This window comes from Leptodactylus fuscus, chromosome 7, assembly GCF_031893055.1.
Source record: "Leptodactylus fuscus isolate aLepFus1 chromosome 7, aLepFus1.hap2, whole genome shotgun sequence".
Classification (NCBI taxonomy): Eukaryota; Metazoa; Chordata; class Amphibia; order Anura; family Leptodactylidae; genus Leptodactylus; species Leptodactylus fuscus.
Window position 1 is genome coordinate 143,630,403 of NC_134271.1, and position 15,157 is coordinate 143,645,559.

The 15,157-nt window shown below is 45.7% G+C and overlaps 1 protein-coding gene across 1 annotated transcript; it reads right to left on the minus strand.

Moving 5' to 3' along the window:
• Positions 1-407: 407 nt before the first annotated feature.
• On the minus strand, positions 408-9,546 carry RAB25 (RAB25, member RAS oncogene family). The gene is made up of 5 exons (XM_075283189.1): positions 9,312-9,546; positions 2,564-2,759; positions 2,026-2,222; positions 1,122-1,202; positions 408-985 (listed from the first exon to the last, which is right to left on the minus strand). The coding sequence occupies exons 1-5, from the start codon at positions 9,349-9,351 to the stop codon at positions 849-851; spliced, it is 651 nt and encodes a 216-aa protein (XP_075139290.1). The 5' UTR covers positions 9,352-9,546; the 3' UTR covers positions 408-848.
• Between the last annotated feature and the right edge of the window lie 5,611 nt (positions 9,547-15,157).

Consider the following 15,157-nt stretch of genomic DNA (forward strand, 5'->3'; position numbering starts at 1 on the left):
TCGAAACGAATCTCGAATCTCGAATATTTTACTGCTCGCTCATCTCTACGTACTATATGATATCACAAATTTACCATGGATTTCACCCTATGCATTGCAACGAGTGAAGTCCGCAGTGAAAGTACACAAAAAGAGTTGGATTTTTTTTTTTTTTTTTTTTTTACTGTTCCCAATTCCACAGTATCCACTATGTGTGAACACACCCTAAGCATGTGTAGGAATCTCTGCAGCTTCTCTCCATATAAACTAATGGAAACAGTGACACCTACAGGCCATAAAGCGAAATAGCATTACAATGATGAAATTCCAGTCAGTGGTAAAGGAGGTAAAACTTACATTTTTCTACATTATTGATGACTCAAACACAAATATTAAGATAAAAAGTGTATTTTTTATACAAAGTTGCAAGCGATCCAATATCCAGCCCTTATTTCTAAAAACTTTCTCGTGTGTTCTTTAAAAGTGCATTTGAGGATTGAGGCGCTGTCGTCATACCGGGCCTGGTGCCAGAGGAGGGGTCCTGGGTAATAACTGGGAGGAGTACTAGTACAGATCAAATATTTGGGCCTCTGTATATACTTGGTACACACCATCCTCTATCCATCTACCTCCAATTTTGCAATACAGTTATGAACACGGGACATCTCAGAAGTGAGGAGGACCAAAGCTTTAGTTCTTGCATAGTTGTCATGTGGTGAGTACCAAATCTGGCTGAGGTTGAGGAACCCTCCACATTTTAGATCACTCGTATCCAGGCTGAGTTCTCCATCACAGATCACAGTAATCCTCTCAGATGTCCTCAGATGTCCTTCAAGTTTCTCCTACACTTGGTGATGGTCAGATCGTACCTAGATGTTTCTGCAACATGCCTTCTTAGCGTCACCATCTGGAGCTTGAGCTTGGGTGGTGGAAGTATCATTAGATAACACCACAATGTTCTCCTTGGGCTCCGCTCCTTTGCTCCTCAAGACCTTCTTGTAGATGTCTAGATGATAAGAAGATCAGATGTTTAGTAGGGCCAACCATACATGGGGCAAATCGATTCATTTCCCAACCTATGTTTCATCTCTGATCTATAGAAGTCCTCAAGATCTTCCCCCATAAGTGGTAGATACACTCACCCCTGAGAACGGCTTCGAAGGCCAGTTCGACATTGGTGGAATCGAGCGCTGACGTTTCCATAAATAACAAGCCGTTGCTCTCTGTAGGGTAGAACCAGACATGGCATGAGGAAAACCTGGTACATGATGCATTTTGGTGCAATAGAGGACAATAAAGTCCCATACTTAATCTACTTAGCTTGGCCAACTCCTATATACGTGAATGGAGAGTGTCAAGGACATGTATGGCCACCTCACCAGGCAGGACTGGGGCCTAGAGATGGTATAAGTCTCAGTGGTCATTTAAGGGTGTCCTGGTGGTGACTATGGACATCTTAGCCTCATGGATGGACTTTGGACAAACTTTAAGGGTAAGGTTTAACATAGGTATGATCATCTCAACGGCTTGTGATGGGACAAACCACCAACATCTGATATCTATATTATAATTCAATAGGAAAAAAAAATGAAAATTATGTTGAGAAACAGCGCCTCACCTGTCCACAGGTTGTGTGTAGTATTGCGGCTTATCTCATTTACGTCAAGGAGCGGAGATACAATTCTAGATACAACCCATGGACAGGTGTGGCACTATTTCTGGAAGAAGGCAACCATGTTCTTCTAACACTGGGCACCATCCTTGTAGTATCTGTTCTGATCAGTAGTCAGGATAGGAGTCATTGGTAATGGGTGGCTACCTGTAGATGGCCTGGACTCTCTCGATCAATGGCATAAGGTCAGGTAGTTTGAAAGCCCAAGGAGCAGAAGAAACTTGGCCTAAGAATTGGGCATTTTGGATTTGCAACCCTTCTTTCTCTGGACAGTGGTGACCCCATACACAACAGATGCCATTCCCACCTAACGTTTGCCCATTTCCACCATTGTCCTTTAGCCACAAGGGGGCACCACCGGTGACTTATCCTACCTGCATACATCTTGGCTTCTTCTGTCGGCACCTCCCGAGCCTCGTCTTTCAGGTCCAACTTGTTTCCGACCAGCATGACAAGGATACTGGCGTCCGCGTGGTCATACAACTCCTTGAGCCAGCGGTCCACGCTTTCATACGACTGATGCTTGGTGATGTCATACACTAACAGAGCGCCGACAGCCCCCCGATAATACCTGCAAAAGGGGTTCATTAACTTAGCGAATATTTCTATAAGGATTTCTGTACCGATTTTGAGTTATAGTGAGTCTCCATTCTCTATTCCCACACTGATTTCGGTTTGCTTCCGTCCCGTTGTCAGACATGTGACCTAACAGCTTAGTCCTGATCTCCCGCCGTACTCTGCTCTTTGGTCACCGTAAAGCAACACCCCCCTAGGTTTAGCTTTAGACATGACCACAGAAGAAAAATTTATGTAGCAAAGGATTTACACAATTTACTGGCTCCTCCTTGGTCTCCTGTCTGTATCTTGTAACATACATGAACTTTCGCCCATGAAGTTGCCGCATTAACTTACGCAGATGTAATTGCCCTATAACGCTCCAGTCCTGCTGTGTCCCAGATCTGAGCTTTCACCAAATGTCCATCCAGGGTCAGTGTCCGGGTGGAGAACTCCACGCCTATCGTGGTGCGGCTGTCATGGTTAAACTCATTCCTAGTGAATCTGGACAAGAGATTGGTTTTGCCCACACCGGACTCGCCGATCAAAACCACTGTAGGGGAAAAAATAAGGAGAAAAATCTGAAAATCGGTGCATGTAATTCTATATGAGGCCTGCAGGTGGCACCATTACAATATAGAATCTATTTGTGGGAATTACATTGAAATAAAGACACATAAGAGGCTTAGATATACGGCTCAGCAGATACGTGTACTATAGCATATGAGAGGAGAAGAAGCACTGGCTTAGCAGACTGTATCACACACTATAAGATTAGATACATCGACTCGGCAGACATTGTCACATATGATAAGCTTTGATATACTGGCTCAGAAGAAAGTATCACCCTTGATAGGCCTAGATATCAGCGGCGTAACTACCGGGGTAGCAGGGGTAGGGGCTGCCACAGGGTCCGGGACATTAGGGGCCAAGCGACAGCCTCTAGCACTGCGATTTTTTTTCTCATTAGGCCATTACCGGCCGGTAATGGGCCCTATTTACTTACCTATCCTGACAGGGGCCGAAATCAGTAAGAGATGCCACGGGCCCCACAAACATCATTATTATTTTCAGGGGTCTTTTCAGACCCCCAAGTATAACGATCGGAGGCCTGGGAGAGGTAAGCGAACATAAAAACTGTGTTACTTACCTCTCTGGGCCTACTTGTGTGACATACAGACTTCATTGAAGATAGCTGACACCACTGATGACTGCAGTGGAGCTGGGGATAGGTAAGTGACAGGGGTTTTTATGTTTGTATCCTCCCCCTTGGGTCTTCAATTATTATACTCTGGGGTCTGAAAAGACCCCAGAGTATAATAATTGTTCAAGGGTGTCCACAGTGGGGCATCATACTTTGTGCAGGGGCCATTATACTGTGTGCAGGGGCCACTATGGGACATAATACTGTGTGCAGGGGCCACTATGGGGACATAATACTGTGTGCAGGGGCCACTATGGGACATAATACTGTGTGCAGGGGCCACTATGGGGACATAATACTGTGTGCAGGGGCCACTATGGGGACATAATACTGTGTGCAGGGGCCACTATGGGACATAATACTGTGTGCAGGGGCCACTATGGGGACATAATACTGTGTGCAGGGGCCACTATGGAACATAATACTGTGTGCAGGGGCCACTATGGGGGATAATACTGTGTGCAGGGGCCACTATGGGGCATAATAATGTATGCAGGGGCCACTATGGGGCATAATACTGTGTGCAGGAGCCATTATGGGGTATAATACTGTGTGCAGGGCCACTATGGGGTATAATACTGTGTGCAGGGGCCACTATGGGACATAATACTGTGTACAGGGGCCACTATGGGGTATAATACTGTGTGCAGGGGCCACTATGGGGTATAATACTGTGTGCAGGGGCCACTATGGAACATAATACTGTGTGCAGGGGCCACTATGGGGGATAATACTGTGTGCAGGGGCCACTATGGGGCATAATAATGTATGCAGGGGCCACTATGGGGGATAATACTGTGTGCAGGGGACACTATGGGACATAATACTGTGTGCAGGGGACACTATGGGACATAATACTGTGTGCAGGGGCCACTATGGGGGATAATACTGTGTGCAGGGGCCACTATGGGGGATAATACTGTGTGCAGGGGCCACTATGGGGGATAATACTGTGTGCAGGGGCCACTATGGGGCATAATACTGTGTGCAGGGGACACTATGGGACATAATACTGTGTGCAGGGGCCACTATGGGGGATAATACTGTGTGCAGGGGCCACTATGGGGGATAATACTGTGTGCAGGGGCCACTGTGGGATATAATACTGTGTGCAGGGGCCACTATGGGGGATAATACTGTGTGCGGGGGCTACTATGGGGCATAGAGTGCGCAGGAATTTGTTGGGGGGGAGGGTCGGTTGGTTGAGGTCTTCGGCGTCGGTTGGGGGGAAGGGGGGCCATGTCAAAAGTTTGCCATGGGGCCCACCATTCCTAGTTACACCACTGCTAGATACACTCGGCTCGGTGGACTATACCGCGTGGTAGGTTTATATACACTGGCTGAATAGACTATATCACACTGTTCGGTTTACATACACTGGCTTATTGGACTTTATTAGTTGTTAGGTTTAGATACACTGGCTCAATGGACTATAACACACTTGTTAGGTTTAGATACACTCCACTCTGTCAGCATATCACACACACTTTCACACGGTCAGTATTTAGTCAGTATTGTAGACACAACTAGGAGCAGTTCCAATGACACTTTCTCTTTATAGCTGCCGCTTCTGGTTTTGGCTACAAATACTGATTATAAAATACTGAGCAAATACTGACCATGTGAAAATGGCCTTAGGCTTAGATACACCAGGTGAGGAGTTCACAGTCCATGGGAATGGTATGAACAATGGCCTGACTTGGTGAGTGTACACAGTACACAGCCAGCGGTCTGACTACGCCTGTGACTACTAGGCCGCATGATGGATGCCTCATCCTCCCACACACCGCTTATGTTCTGACATGTTACCATACACACCCGCCTGTTTCTATATGTGACTTGCTACCGTTCACACCCGGCTATACATGACATGAAGGCCGCTCCCTCATAAATGGGCTTCAGAAAGCCCAAACTGCCCCTCTGATGTGCAGCTAGTCATGGGGTATTCATATGTGAGAAGCTTAGATACACCGCCTCAGCACTGTAGCATCACACATCAGAGGCTTAGCTACAGCACCTCAGCACTTAATATTGTAGATGACAAGCTTAGATACAACACATCAGTATAACACATGGCTTAGATACACCATGCATCAGGCAGTATCAAACATGACAGGCTTAGATACAGCAGAGTATATCGCACATTATAGGTTTAGCCGACTGCATCAAACAATAAGCTTAGATACCGCAGCTCGGCACGACAGGCTAAGATACAGCAGCCATATTTTCCCAGGAGATACGGAATCATGTGCCGACACTTTCTCATGAGACTATCGCTCACCGAGACACCTGCTCTAAAAATAGCGGAGAAATATCCTTCTATATATGGCTCACCGATAACAACAATTGGACTGTTTGCGGTTCATCCCGGGAGAAATCACAGCACGGCGCTGCGCTACAAGTCTCACAATATCTAAGGGATTACGTCAAAAATGATAGCCTGTTCAGAATTAGGATCTATAGACATGAGTGTCAGTCTTCACTGAAATCCTAGCATTACGTTCGTAAACCAGGAAGTTCAGCATGAGCAGCACTAACAAGTCCTAATACAATAAGGCAGTGCTAGCAAACATAAAAGCGACATCATATGTATCTTTATATCAAACCGTGAGGACTGGTATGTCCTAGAGCAGGTCACTAGGAAACACAAACTTTAACTAGAGCTTTCTTATCAGCACATATTTTATGGGTCAGGTTAAGTTTGTAGGTAAACATGGCGTGTGATAAGGATCAGGAACTTGTTTGATAACCCAGGTGCTGGGAGGAAAGGTTGCACTTTGTATTTCGAAAACCGTAGGGCCCCACAATATATGCTGCCGGGGTAACTAGTCCAATTCTATGTGCAGCTTTGGATGTGAATAGAGAAGAAGGCATTGTGAAAACCAGGGAACAAAACTTTGGACTTATATCATGGGCTCTTCTCTGGTCACATCCAAAGCAAAAGGTCGTGGGTTTTACAGATCTGGCTCAACTGCCAACATGGACTGGGGCGAATTAGTAAAACTATATGTAAATATTCAGTGTATATGTAAAATCCATATATAATACCGCCATACAATGCTACACTGTGTCTAAATAACAGCAATACACAGAGCCGGCAGCAAAATATAATGACCAAATATATAAATAATACCGACCTATAGTAGTCAAATAAGAGTGCTGCATAGCCTCTACAAAGAATGACCCTACAGTGCGGCAACATAAAATGACCGTATATACAGAAAAAATCATAAATAAAAGTGGCCTTCAGTATTTACATATCATCACATAACAGTGCCTAAATAATACAGATATACAGGGCATGCTGCAATAAATAATAGTGCCATCAAGTGCCTAAATAATACCAATATACATGGGACCACTGCAATAAATGATTGATAAATAATAGTGCCATCAAGAGCCTAAATAATACCAATATACATGGGACCACTGCAATAAATGATTGATAAATAATAGTGCCATCAAGTGCCTAAATAATACCAATATACATGTAACTACTGCAATAAATGATTGACAAATAATAGTGCCATCAAGTGCCTAAATAATACCAATATACATAGGACTACTGCAATAAATGATTGATAAATAATAGCGCCATCAAGTGTCTAAATAATACCAATATACAAGGGACTACTGCAATGACTGATTGATAAATAATAGTGCCATCAAGTGCCTAAATAATACCAATATACATGGGGCTACTGCAAAAAATGATTGATAAATAATAGTGCCATCAAGTGCCTAAATAATACCAATATACATAGGGCTACTGCAATAGATGATTGATAAATAATAGTGCCATCAAGTGCCTAAATAATACCAATATACATGTAACTACTGCAATAATTGATTGACAAATAATAGTGCCATCAAGTGCCTAAATTATACCAATATACATAGGACTACTGCAATAAATGATTGATAAATAATAGCGCCATCAAGTGTCTAAATAATACCAATATACAAGGGACTACTGCAATGACTGATTGATAAATAATAGTGCCATCAAGTGCCTAAATAATACCAATATACATGGGGCTACTGCAAAAAATGATTGATAAATAATAGTGCCATCAAGTGCCTAAATAATACCAATATACATAGGGCTACTGCAATAGATGATTGATAAATAATAGTGCCATCAAGTGCCTAAATAATACCAATATACATGGGGCTACTGCAATAAATGATTGATAAATAATAGTGCTATCAGGTGCCAATATCAATATGATCATTATGCCGGGGTTACCGCAATAAATAATTGATAAATAATAGCTTCTATCGAGTACTTAAATAATATTGATATACATGGCCTGCTATGATAAATAATAATGCCACACATTGACTAAATAATACCAATACACAAGGTCTGCTATGATATTGATAGATAATAGTGTCATTGAGTACTTAAATAACGCCACCAAATAGTGCTATGCTGACCAAACATTAGTGCTATTCAGCACCTATATAGCATCACCTCACATATTATGGTCAAAAATTAGTGCCATACAATACTTCACAATACTACCAAATAGTGCCGTGCAGTAGCCAAATAAGAGTGTCATTAAATACATAAATAGCATCACCTCACAGTGCTTAAATAAAAGCAACATACAGGGCTTCCTGCGATAAATAATATGATATAATAGTGCCATTGAGTCCTAATATAATACCACCATATAGTGCCAGGGATTCGACAAAAATAGTGCTATTTATTATGAAGATATGATCATTCTGCATCCAAATAGCATCACCTACAGTACCTGAATAACACCAATATACAGGGCCTGCTGCAATAAATAATAGCGCCATACCATGCATAAATAAAACCACCAAATAGTATTATGCACTAACCAAAAAATTATTTAGCCATTCCATACCTAAATATTATCACCTCACATGATTAAACAATGCCAATATGCATGGTCTGAGCAGCATACAATGGGCAAATAATTATACCCCCATATAGTGCTAGGCGTTGACCAAATAAATACCTAAATATCATCACCTCATGGTCTTCAGAATCATATAATTAAGAAATAATAGTGCCATACAGTGCTTAAATAACTCCAATATACAGGGATTACTGCAATTAAAAAATTTTTGCAAAACGCTAGTGCCCCAAAGTGCATAGATAATACCACCATATAGTGCCAAGCATTGACCTATCAAGCATTCAGTACGTATATAGTGTCACCTCATATGCCTAAATTATACACAGTCTGCTGCAACATGTAATGGTCAAATAATAGTACCATACAGTGCTTAAATGAAACCGCTATACAGGTGTCATGGCACTATATAACGGTCATATAATGTCATACAGGGTTGAATTCTTCTACCATACAGTTACGATATAGCACCACTAAACAATGGCCGTAGTAATCTATATTGGTGAAGTAATACTGCCACATAGTGCATAAATAACACTACCATATAGTGCAGAGGCAACAGTAATCATGTACAGGAGTCTCTTCCCAGTATGAGGTGACCAGGACTATACATGATACAGCATAGTTGGGGGGCCCGGTACAGATTTTGCCCTGGGGCTTCATGTGACCCCTCTGATAGAGCGGAGGTGGAAGGTTCTGACTTTTGCTGCCCCCATATGACCTACGACTGGACGGTTGCCATCACTCAGGGTCAGCAAAGAGGGTGCCCATGCCAAAACGCCCAACCACTCCCTCCATCACTACCTATCTGCAGCTTGGCACTGGCCCTACAGCCCGGGGGCCCCGTTGCCTCTGCATTTTCTTTCCCTAAGGAGACAATTCAGGGACACATTTTCCTGAAAGAGGAAATGTCCTGTCAGAAGACGTGACTTTCCCCGGGCACCAGGGCTCTGCGGCGCCATCCGTGGGTGGCAGCAGGTGTGCTACGTGCAGGGACGGCCGGACTCACCTTTGAACACAAAGTTAAACTCTTCCTCTTCGGATTTCATGGCTGATCCTGGGCATAGACTGCCTGCGTCTCCCTCTGCCGCGTGCCCTTGACACCGGTTCTGCACCCTTGGCGGTGCGGCGTGGCCCTAGTACCCTGCGCCCCTTGCTGATCTACAGGTGCTGGAGGGGATTCCTTGCATACCTGCAGCCCTTCCGGCAGACAGGTGGAGTGAGGTGTAGTGCGGTGACTCAGTGGGCGTGCTGTTGCTTTCTTCCTCGCTGTTTGATTAGGTGTCGCCTTACAGGAGGAACAGGTAACGCCGCTCTCCCCGTAATTATTGTGATGCAATAGCCCTACCTTGTATTAACCACATCCATGCTGGACCCAACCACAGGACGGTGGGGGGTTCTCGCAATACATCAGCTGAGTAGATAGTATCGCACATCATGGGCTTAGATACACCACTCTCAGCAGGCGGTATCGCATATCATAGTCCTATGGGAATTTTCGAGGTCAGACACTGATGCTGGGTGAGAGGGCTCGGTTTGCAATCTCCGTTCTAGTCCATCCCAAATGTATTGAATGGGGTTGAGGTCAGCGCTCGGTGCAGAGCAGTCAGGGTCATCCACACCAAACACCCCCCAACCTTTGTCCACTAGGGGAACAGAAAAGGGACAAACTGTTCCCAAAAAGTTGGAAACTTCAAATGGGGCCGTGAACAAGGACCATGATGGATGGTATGGCCCGCCGACCCCAAGGGTCAAGAAGCTTGCTGGACAGGCCTGACGAAAATTCCACATGAATGGTAAGAGACCCCTCTCGCCTCTCATTTTCGTCCTGACTCTTGAACCCTTCCTCCGCCAGGTTCGAGCCGACCCGAACATCTCAGGCGCTGCTCATTCTTCCTGTTTATACAAAGTGGCGGCTTATGCAGACGACTTGCTATTTTTTCTTTCCTCCCCTCATGTTTCTCTTCCAGCTCTGATGTCTGCCTTTCAGGTTTACTCGACCCTTTCGAATTTTAAAATCAACTTTTCGAAGTCGGAAGCCCTTAATGTGACCCTTTCCTCCTCGGCGGCCACCTCCTTGAGTCAATCTTTCCCTTTTCATTGGGCCCCCACTTCTCTCAAATATTTGGGGGTTTATCTTACTCCGGACCCGAAAGATCTCTTTCGTTGCAACTTCCCCCCACTTCTGGCGTCTATCAGGGCTGATTGTACTCGATGGTCCACTGGAGCCTTTACTTGGTTCGGGAGATGCGCGATTTTTAAAATGAACATTCTCCCTCGTCTTCTCTACTTGATGCAGGCGCTTCCCATTCACATCCCTCTGTCTTTTCTTAGATCCCTCACTTCCGTTCAACTGAAGTTCATCTGGTCGGGCAGACCCGCCCGAGTGAGCAAGGCTTTTCTCTTTCGTCCCAAGAGTTGCGGTGGTTTATCGCTTCCGGACCTGAAGTCCTATTACTTGGCTACCCACCTGACTCGTGTCGTGGACTGGTGTAGGCATGCTGTTTCTAAACCTTGGGTCTTCATCGAACAGGCATTCTCTCCGTTCCCTTTGCAGGTTGCCCCGTGGTTAGACTCCTCCTCATTGTCATCTCTCTTTTCTCACCCTACCCTTGGTCCCACGCTTCGGATTTTCTCCAGGGGCCTTGTTCGCTCCACTCTCCTCCCTAAGGATTCCGCTCTTTTCCCAGTGCTGGGCAATCCTGCCTTTCCACCTGGAATGTTTGACCGAGTTTTTCGTAATTGGCGCCGTCATGGGATTTTCCGTGCCTGTCACTTCCAGGACGCTGGGGGATGGACTACACTTCTGAATTCCCAGGCCCCTCCTGAGCTGCCCCCTTTGGATGCTTGGCGGGGGATGCAACTTCGTCACTTTTTACATTCTCTCCCTGCTCCTGCAGAGTTCCGCGTCGAACCTACCCCCTTGGAGAAGATTTTTGTTGGTGCTGGCCCCCTTCGCCACTTCCTCTCGCTCACTTACCGGATCCTGGTTGAACCTCCGGAGGACTTTGTTCCGCCGTTCTTGTTGAAATGGGAATCTGACTTATCCCTTTCCCTCTCTCAGGAGCAGCGTAGGCGCATTTTTCGCCTTTCTCATACTGCCTCCATCAGCTCTCGCCACCAGGAGGCCAGCTACAAAATCTTGTCCCGATGGTATAGGGTTCCTACGAGACTCCATGCTATGTTTCCTCAGGTCTCCCCATTATGTTGGCGCTGTGGCGATGAGGAAGGCACGCTGCTACACATTTTTTGGTCCTGTCCTGCCCTTTCGTCCTTCTGGGAGGGGGTCAAGCGGATAACCCTCCAGCTTACTGAAACTTCTCACCATTTGGGCCCTGCCCTGTTCCTCCTTAATCATTGTGAGTCTTCTGTAAAGGTCTTTAAGCGTTCCCTACTTAGATTCCTGATCCTCGCTGCCCGGGCTTGTATCCCCCTTTTTTGGAAACGAGTGGATCCTCCTCCTCTCTCCCTCTGGATTTCGAAGGTCAACAAGATAATGCGCATGGAAAATCTCACGTCTTTCCTGCATGGCACGACTGAGGCGTACATCAAAACCTGGTTCTACTGGTTCAGGTTTCAACAGTCTGCAGAGTACCGGACGCTCCTGGGCTCTGACCCCTCCTCTGATTGATACTCTTGTTGTTCGTCTCAGGTATTTGACCAGTGGTTGCTCCCGAGCCCTTCCCAACTGGCTGTGGTATGGATGACCTGGCGAGCGCTCTCACTGGTTTCCTGACTGCTCACACTCACCCCTACCTACCCTTTCACCCCCCACATTTAGTCCTCTCCCCCACTCATCTGTCCCACTAACCCCTCCCTCCCCCCCCCTTTTTTCCTTTTTCTTTTTTTTCTATGTTGCTTTCTTTGTCTTTAATTTTTTTTTTTTTTTTATTTTATTCTTCTGATTGTATTTTGTGTTGCACTGTGTGCTTTTTCTGTTCGCAGGGCGGGTGTTCGCCTTGTAACTTGTAATTGTTTTTTCTTTTCTTATTGTTTAAAAAAATTTTCAATAAAAATTTGAGTTATAAAAAAAATGAATGGTAAGAGACACCTAGAAAGGTGAAAGGTTATCTCTCCGGTGACTCTATACAAGCCCCTATTGTCTCCTGGCCTATGGCCGCACTCACGTGTCGGTCGTGAAACTCAGTCCGTGTGTTCTACGGCAGGACTTCGAAAACATGGCTGCCCTCTTCTTCTCAAGACGTGACCTGACGTCCGTTGGTCATACAGCAATGCCACATCTCCATCCCATTACAATGAATGGGACCGAGCAGCAGCATGGTCATGTGACCGATGGACGTGATGTCACTTCCGGAGAAGAAAGCCGCCATGTTTTCGTAGTCCTGCACAACAGCTTTAAGGGTAACATAAATGGTTAAATAAATGAAATGAATGACCAATAAAAAGCATAAACTATTAATATCATTTAATTAGACCGAGTCCGACAGGAATGAGCGGTGAAAATCTTAAAGGGGTTGTCTGGATTTTGAGACGAATAGACTTTAATAGGGCAGGGCTGCAGTACCAACACTCGCCACTATAGTCTGTACGGCGCTGCCTCAGTACCGGTGATCTGTGGATGGCCCGGGTGTCAGACCCCCACACATCTAATATTGATGGCCATCAATTTTAGGAACCGGATAACCCCTTTAAGGGATGACGGGTGGGGCGCAGGTTCGGGTTTTTCCACGGCGGGATCACTTTCTTTTAAAATTTGCTACATTTTAGCGGCCATTCACTGCTGCCATGGAGAATTCTGCCCGGAGATAGAAGCATCCAGAAGACGGTTTGTACCAAGTAACAGCCAACCACAGGGGGACTTCAATATCTGGTAAGTACCACTGTTAACAAAGAAAGGAGGGGAAGAAACGCCAAAAAAATGGGACAGAACTACTACAGTAGGCCCAAATATAAAGAGGCTGAAACACCATGCGACCCTACGGTAGACGCTTCGGACGGCCCCGTTTCATCATATTCTATGGTCCCATAGACATGTCCGTGCAGGGGGGCAACTATAGGGGGTACAGTGGTAGCCCTAAAATCCATGTCCACTATGTATTCTTTCCTTTGTTTCTCTCCCTGGAGTCCAAGTATACAGCCTTGTATATAATCATGGCTGGTGTCCTATGAAAGAGCAGATTCTCTCCTTCCACACGACACCAGGATCACAGTTCTCCCCATATTACTCTATGGCTAGAGGTGTCACCCATTGAAAACACAGCCATATTGACTCATATATGCAGCTGCTCCCAAACCTGACTATACCTCTTGGTTCACACTATGTGGATGTCCATTGCTCTTATCCATCACAGGACGGAAATGTTCTTTCATGTTGTTTTGCATTACAGCATGCCGTGATAGGACGGTAGACATTGTACATCGTGTATACAATAGAGTCAATGGGAACGGACACAGACCAAGGGGTCTCCATTACTCTGCCACAGTCAATCTCCGCTGCTGTCATCCTATGACAGAAACGGACATTAGCTATAGTAGTGTGAATGAAGCCCAAGTAATCTTGGTGTCCTAGGGAAGAAGAGAATCTCAGCTTTGCTATGACACCAGACGCACTGTTCTAGATTTTAAGGAGCCAAAATTTGGACGTAAAGTAAGTTACCAATTTTGTTATTAACCCAAATACTGCCAGAAAAGCAAGCGTGTGTTATATCCCGTGCCTATTCCTGCTGTAGTATACTACACACTGTCCACACTCACAACCATTCCTGACTTCAGACCACCAGGTTGAAGAAGTTTGACATTAAAGGGATTCTACCATTAAACTACCTTTTTTTCTAATTACCACGTTGGAATAGCCTTAAGAAAGGCTCTCCGTCTCCTACCTTTAGACGTGGTCTCCGCCGTGCCGTTCCGTAGAAATACAGGTTTTAACCGGTATGCAAATGAGCTCTCCGCAGCAATGAGGGCGGGCCCCAGTGCTGAAAGGCCGATGAGCGCGTCCCCATTGCTGCCCGAGAGCTGTTTCCTGCACCGCCTCCTTCTTCTGCAGCAACTCCGCCTCTTCTGGCTTCTCTTGCTCTTGTAGTTCTATACAGGAGCATAGAGAGGCCACCCCAAAATGGCCGCCGGGCGGCTCCTGTATTGAACTGCAAGAGTGGCTACCCAAAAATGACCGGCGGGTAGCCGCTCTTGCAGTTCAATACAGGAGACGGCCGGCAGCCATTTTTGGGTAGCCGCTCTTGCAGTTCAATACAGGAGCTGGCCGGAAGCCATTTTTGGGTAGCTGTTCTTGCAGTTCAATACAGGAGCTGGCCGGTGGCCATTTTGGGGTGGCCTCTCTATGCTCCTGTATCGAACTACAAGAGCAAGAGAAGCCAGAAGAGGCAGAGTTGCTGCAGAAGAAGGAGGCGGCGCAGGAAAGAGCTCTGGGCAGCAATGGGGACGCGCTCATCGGCGTTTCAGCGCTGGGGCCCGCCCTCATTGCTGAGGAGAGCTCATTTGCATACTGGTTAAAACCGGTATTTCTATGGAACAGCGTGGCGGAGACCACGTCTAAAGGTAGGAGACGGAGAGCCTTTCTTAAGGCTATTCCGACGTGTTCATTAGAAAAAAAGGTAGTTTAATGGTAGAATCCCTTTAAGTAAAGATGGCGGCCGCCAGGACTTTTGGACAATCAGATTCCCGGCGAACAGAATTACACAGTCACGTCCGCTTGTTGCCAAAACTAATCACACACAATAGAGGGCGCTGTAAACTTTATTTCAGTGAGGAGCCAGCAAAAGCGAAGGGGGGGGGGCAAAGATACAAACATGTAATGTCAAGACACGACGGCTCCAGGCGGCGACCATTACAAGACTCCCTTAGTTTCATTGAAGTAAATGAGTCTTAAAGGGAGTG

What these genes read in the sequence shown, in the direction of transcription:
- RAB25 (XM_075283189.1), bottom strand. Translation starts at nt 9,351, where the DNA reads ATGAAATCCGAAGAGGAAGAGTTTAACTTTGTGTTCAAAG. An exon ending in GTTTAACTTTGTGTTCAAAG is followed by an intron (nt 2,760 to 9,311) that starts GTGAGTCCGGCC and finishes TTTCCCCTACAG; the next exon opens with TGGTTTTGATCGGCGAGTCC. An exon ending in TATAGGGCAATTACATCTGC is followed by an intron (nt 2,223 to 2,563) that starts GTAAGTTAATGC and finishes CCCCTTTTGCAG; the next exon opens with GTATTATCGGGGGGCTGTCG.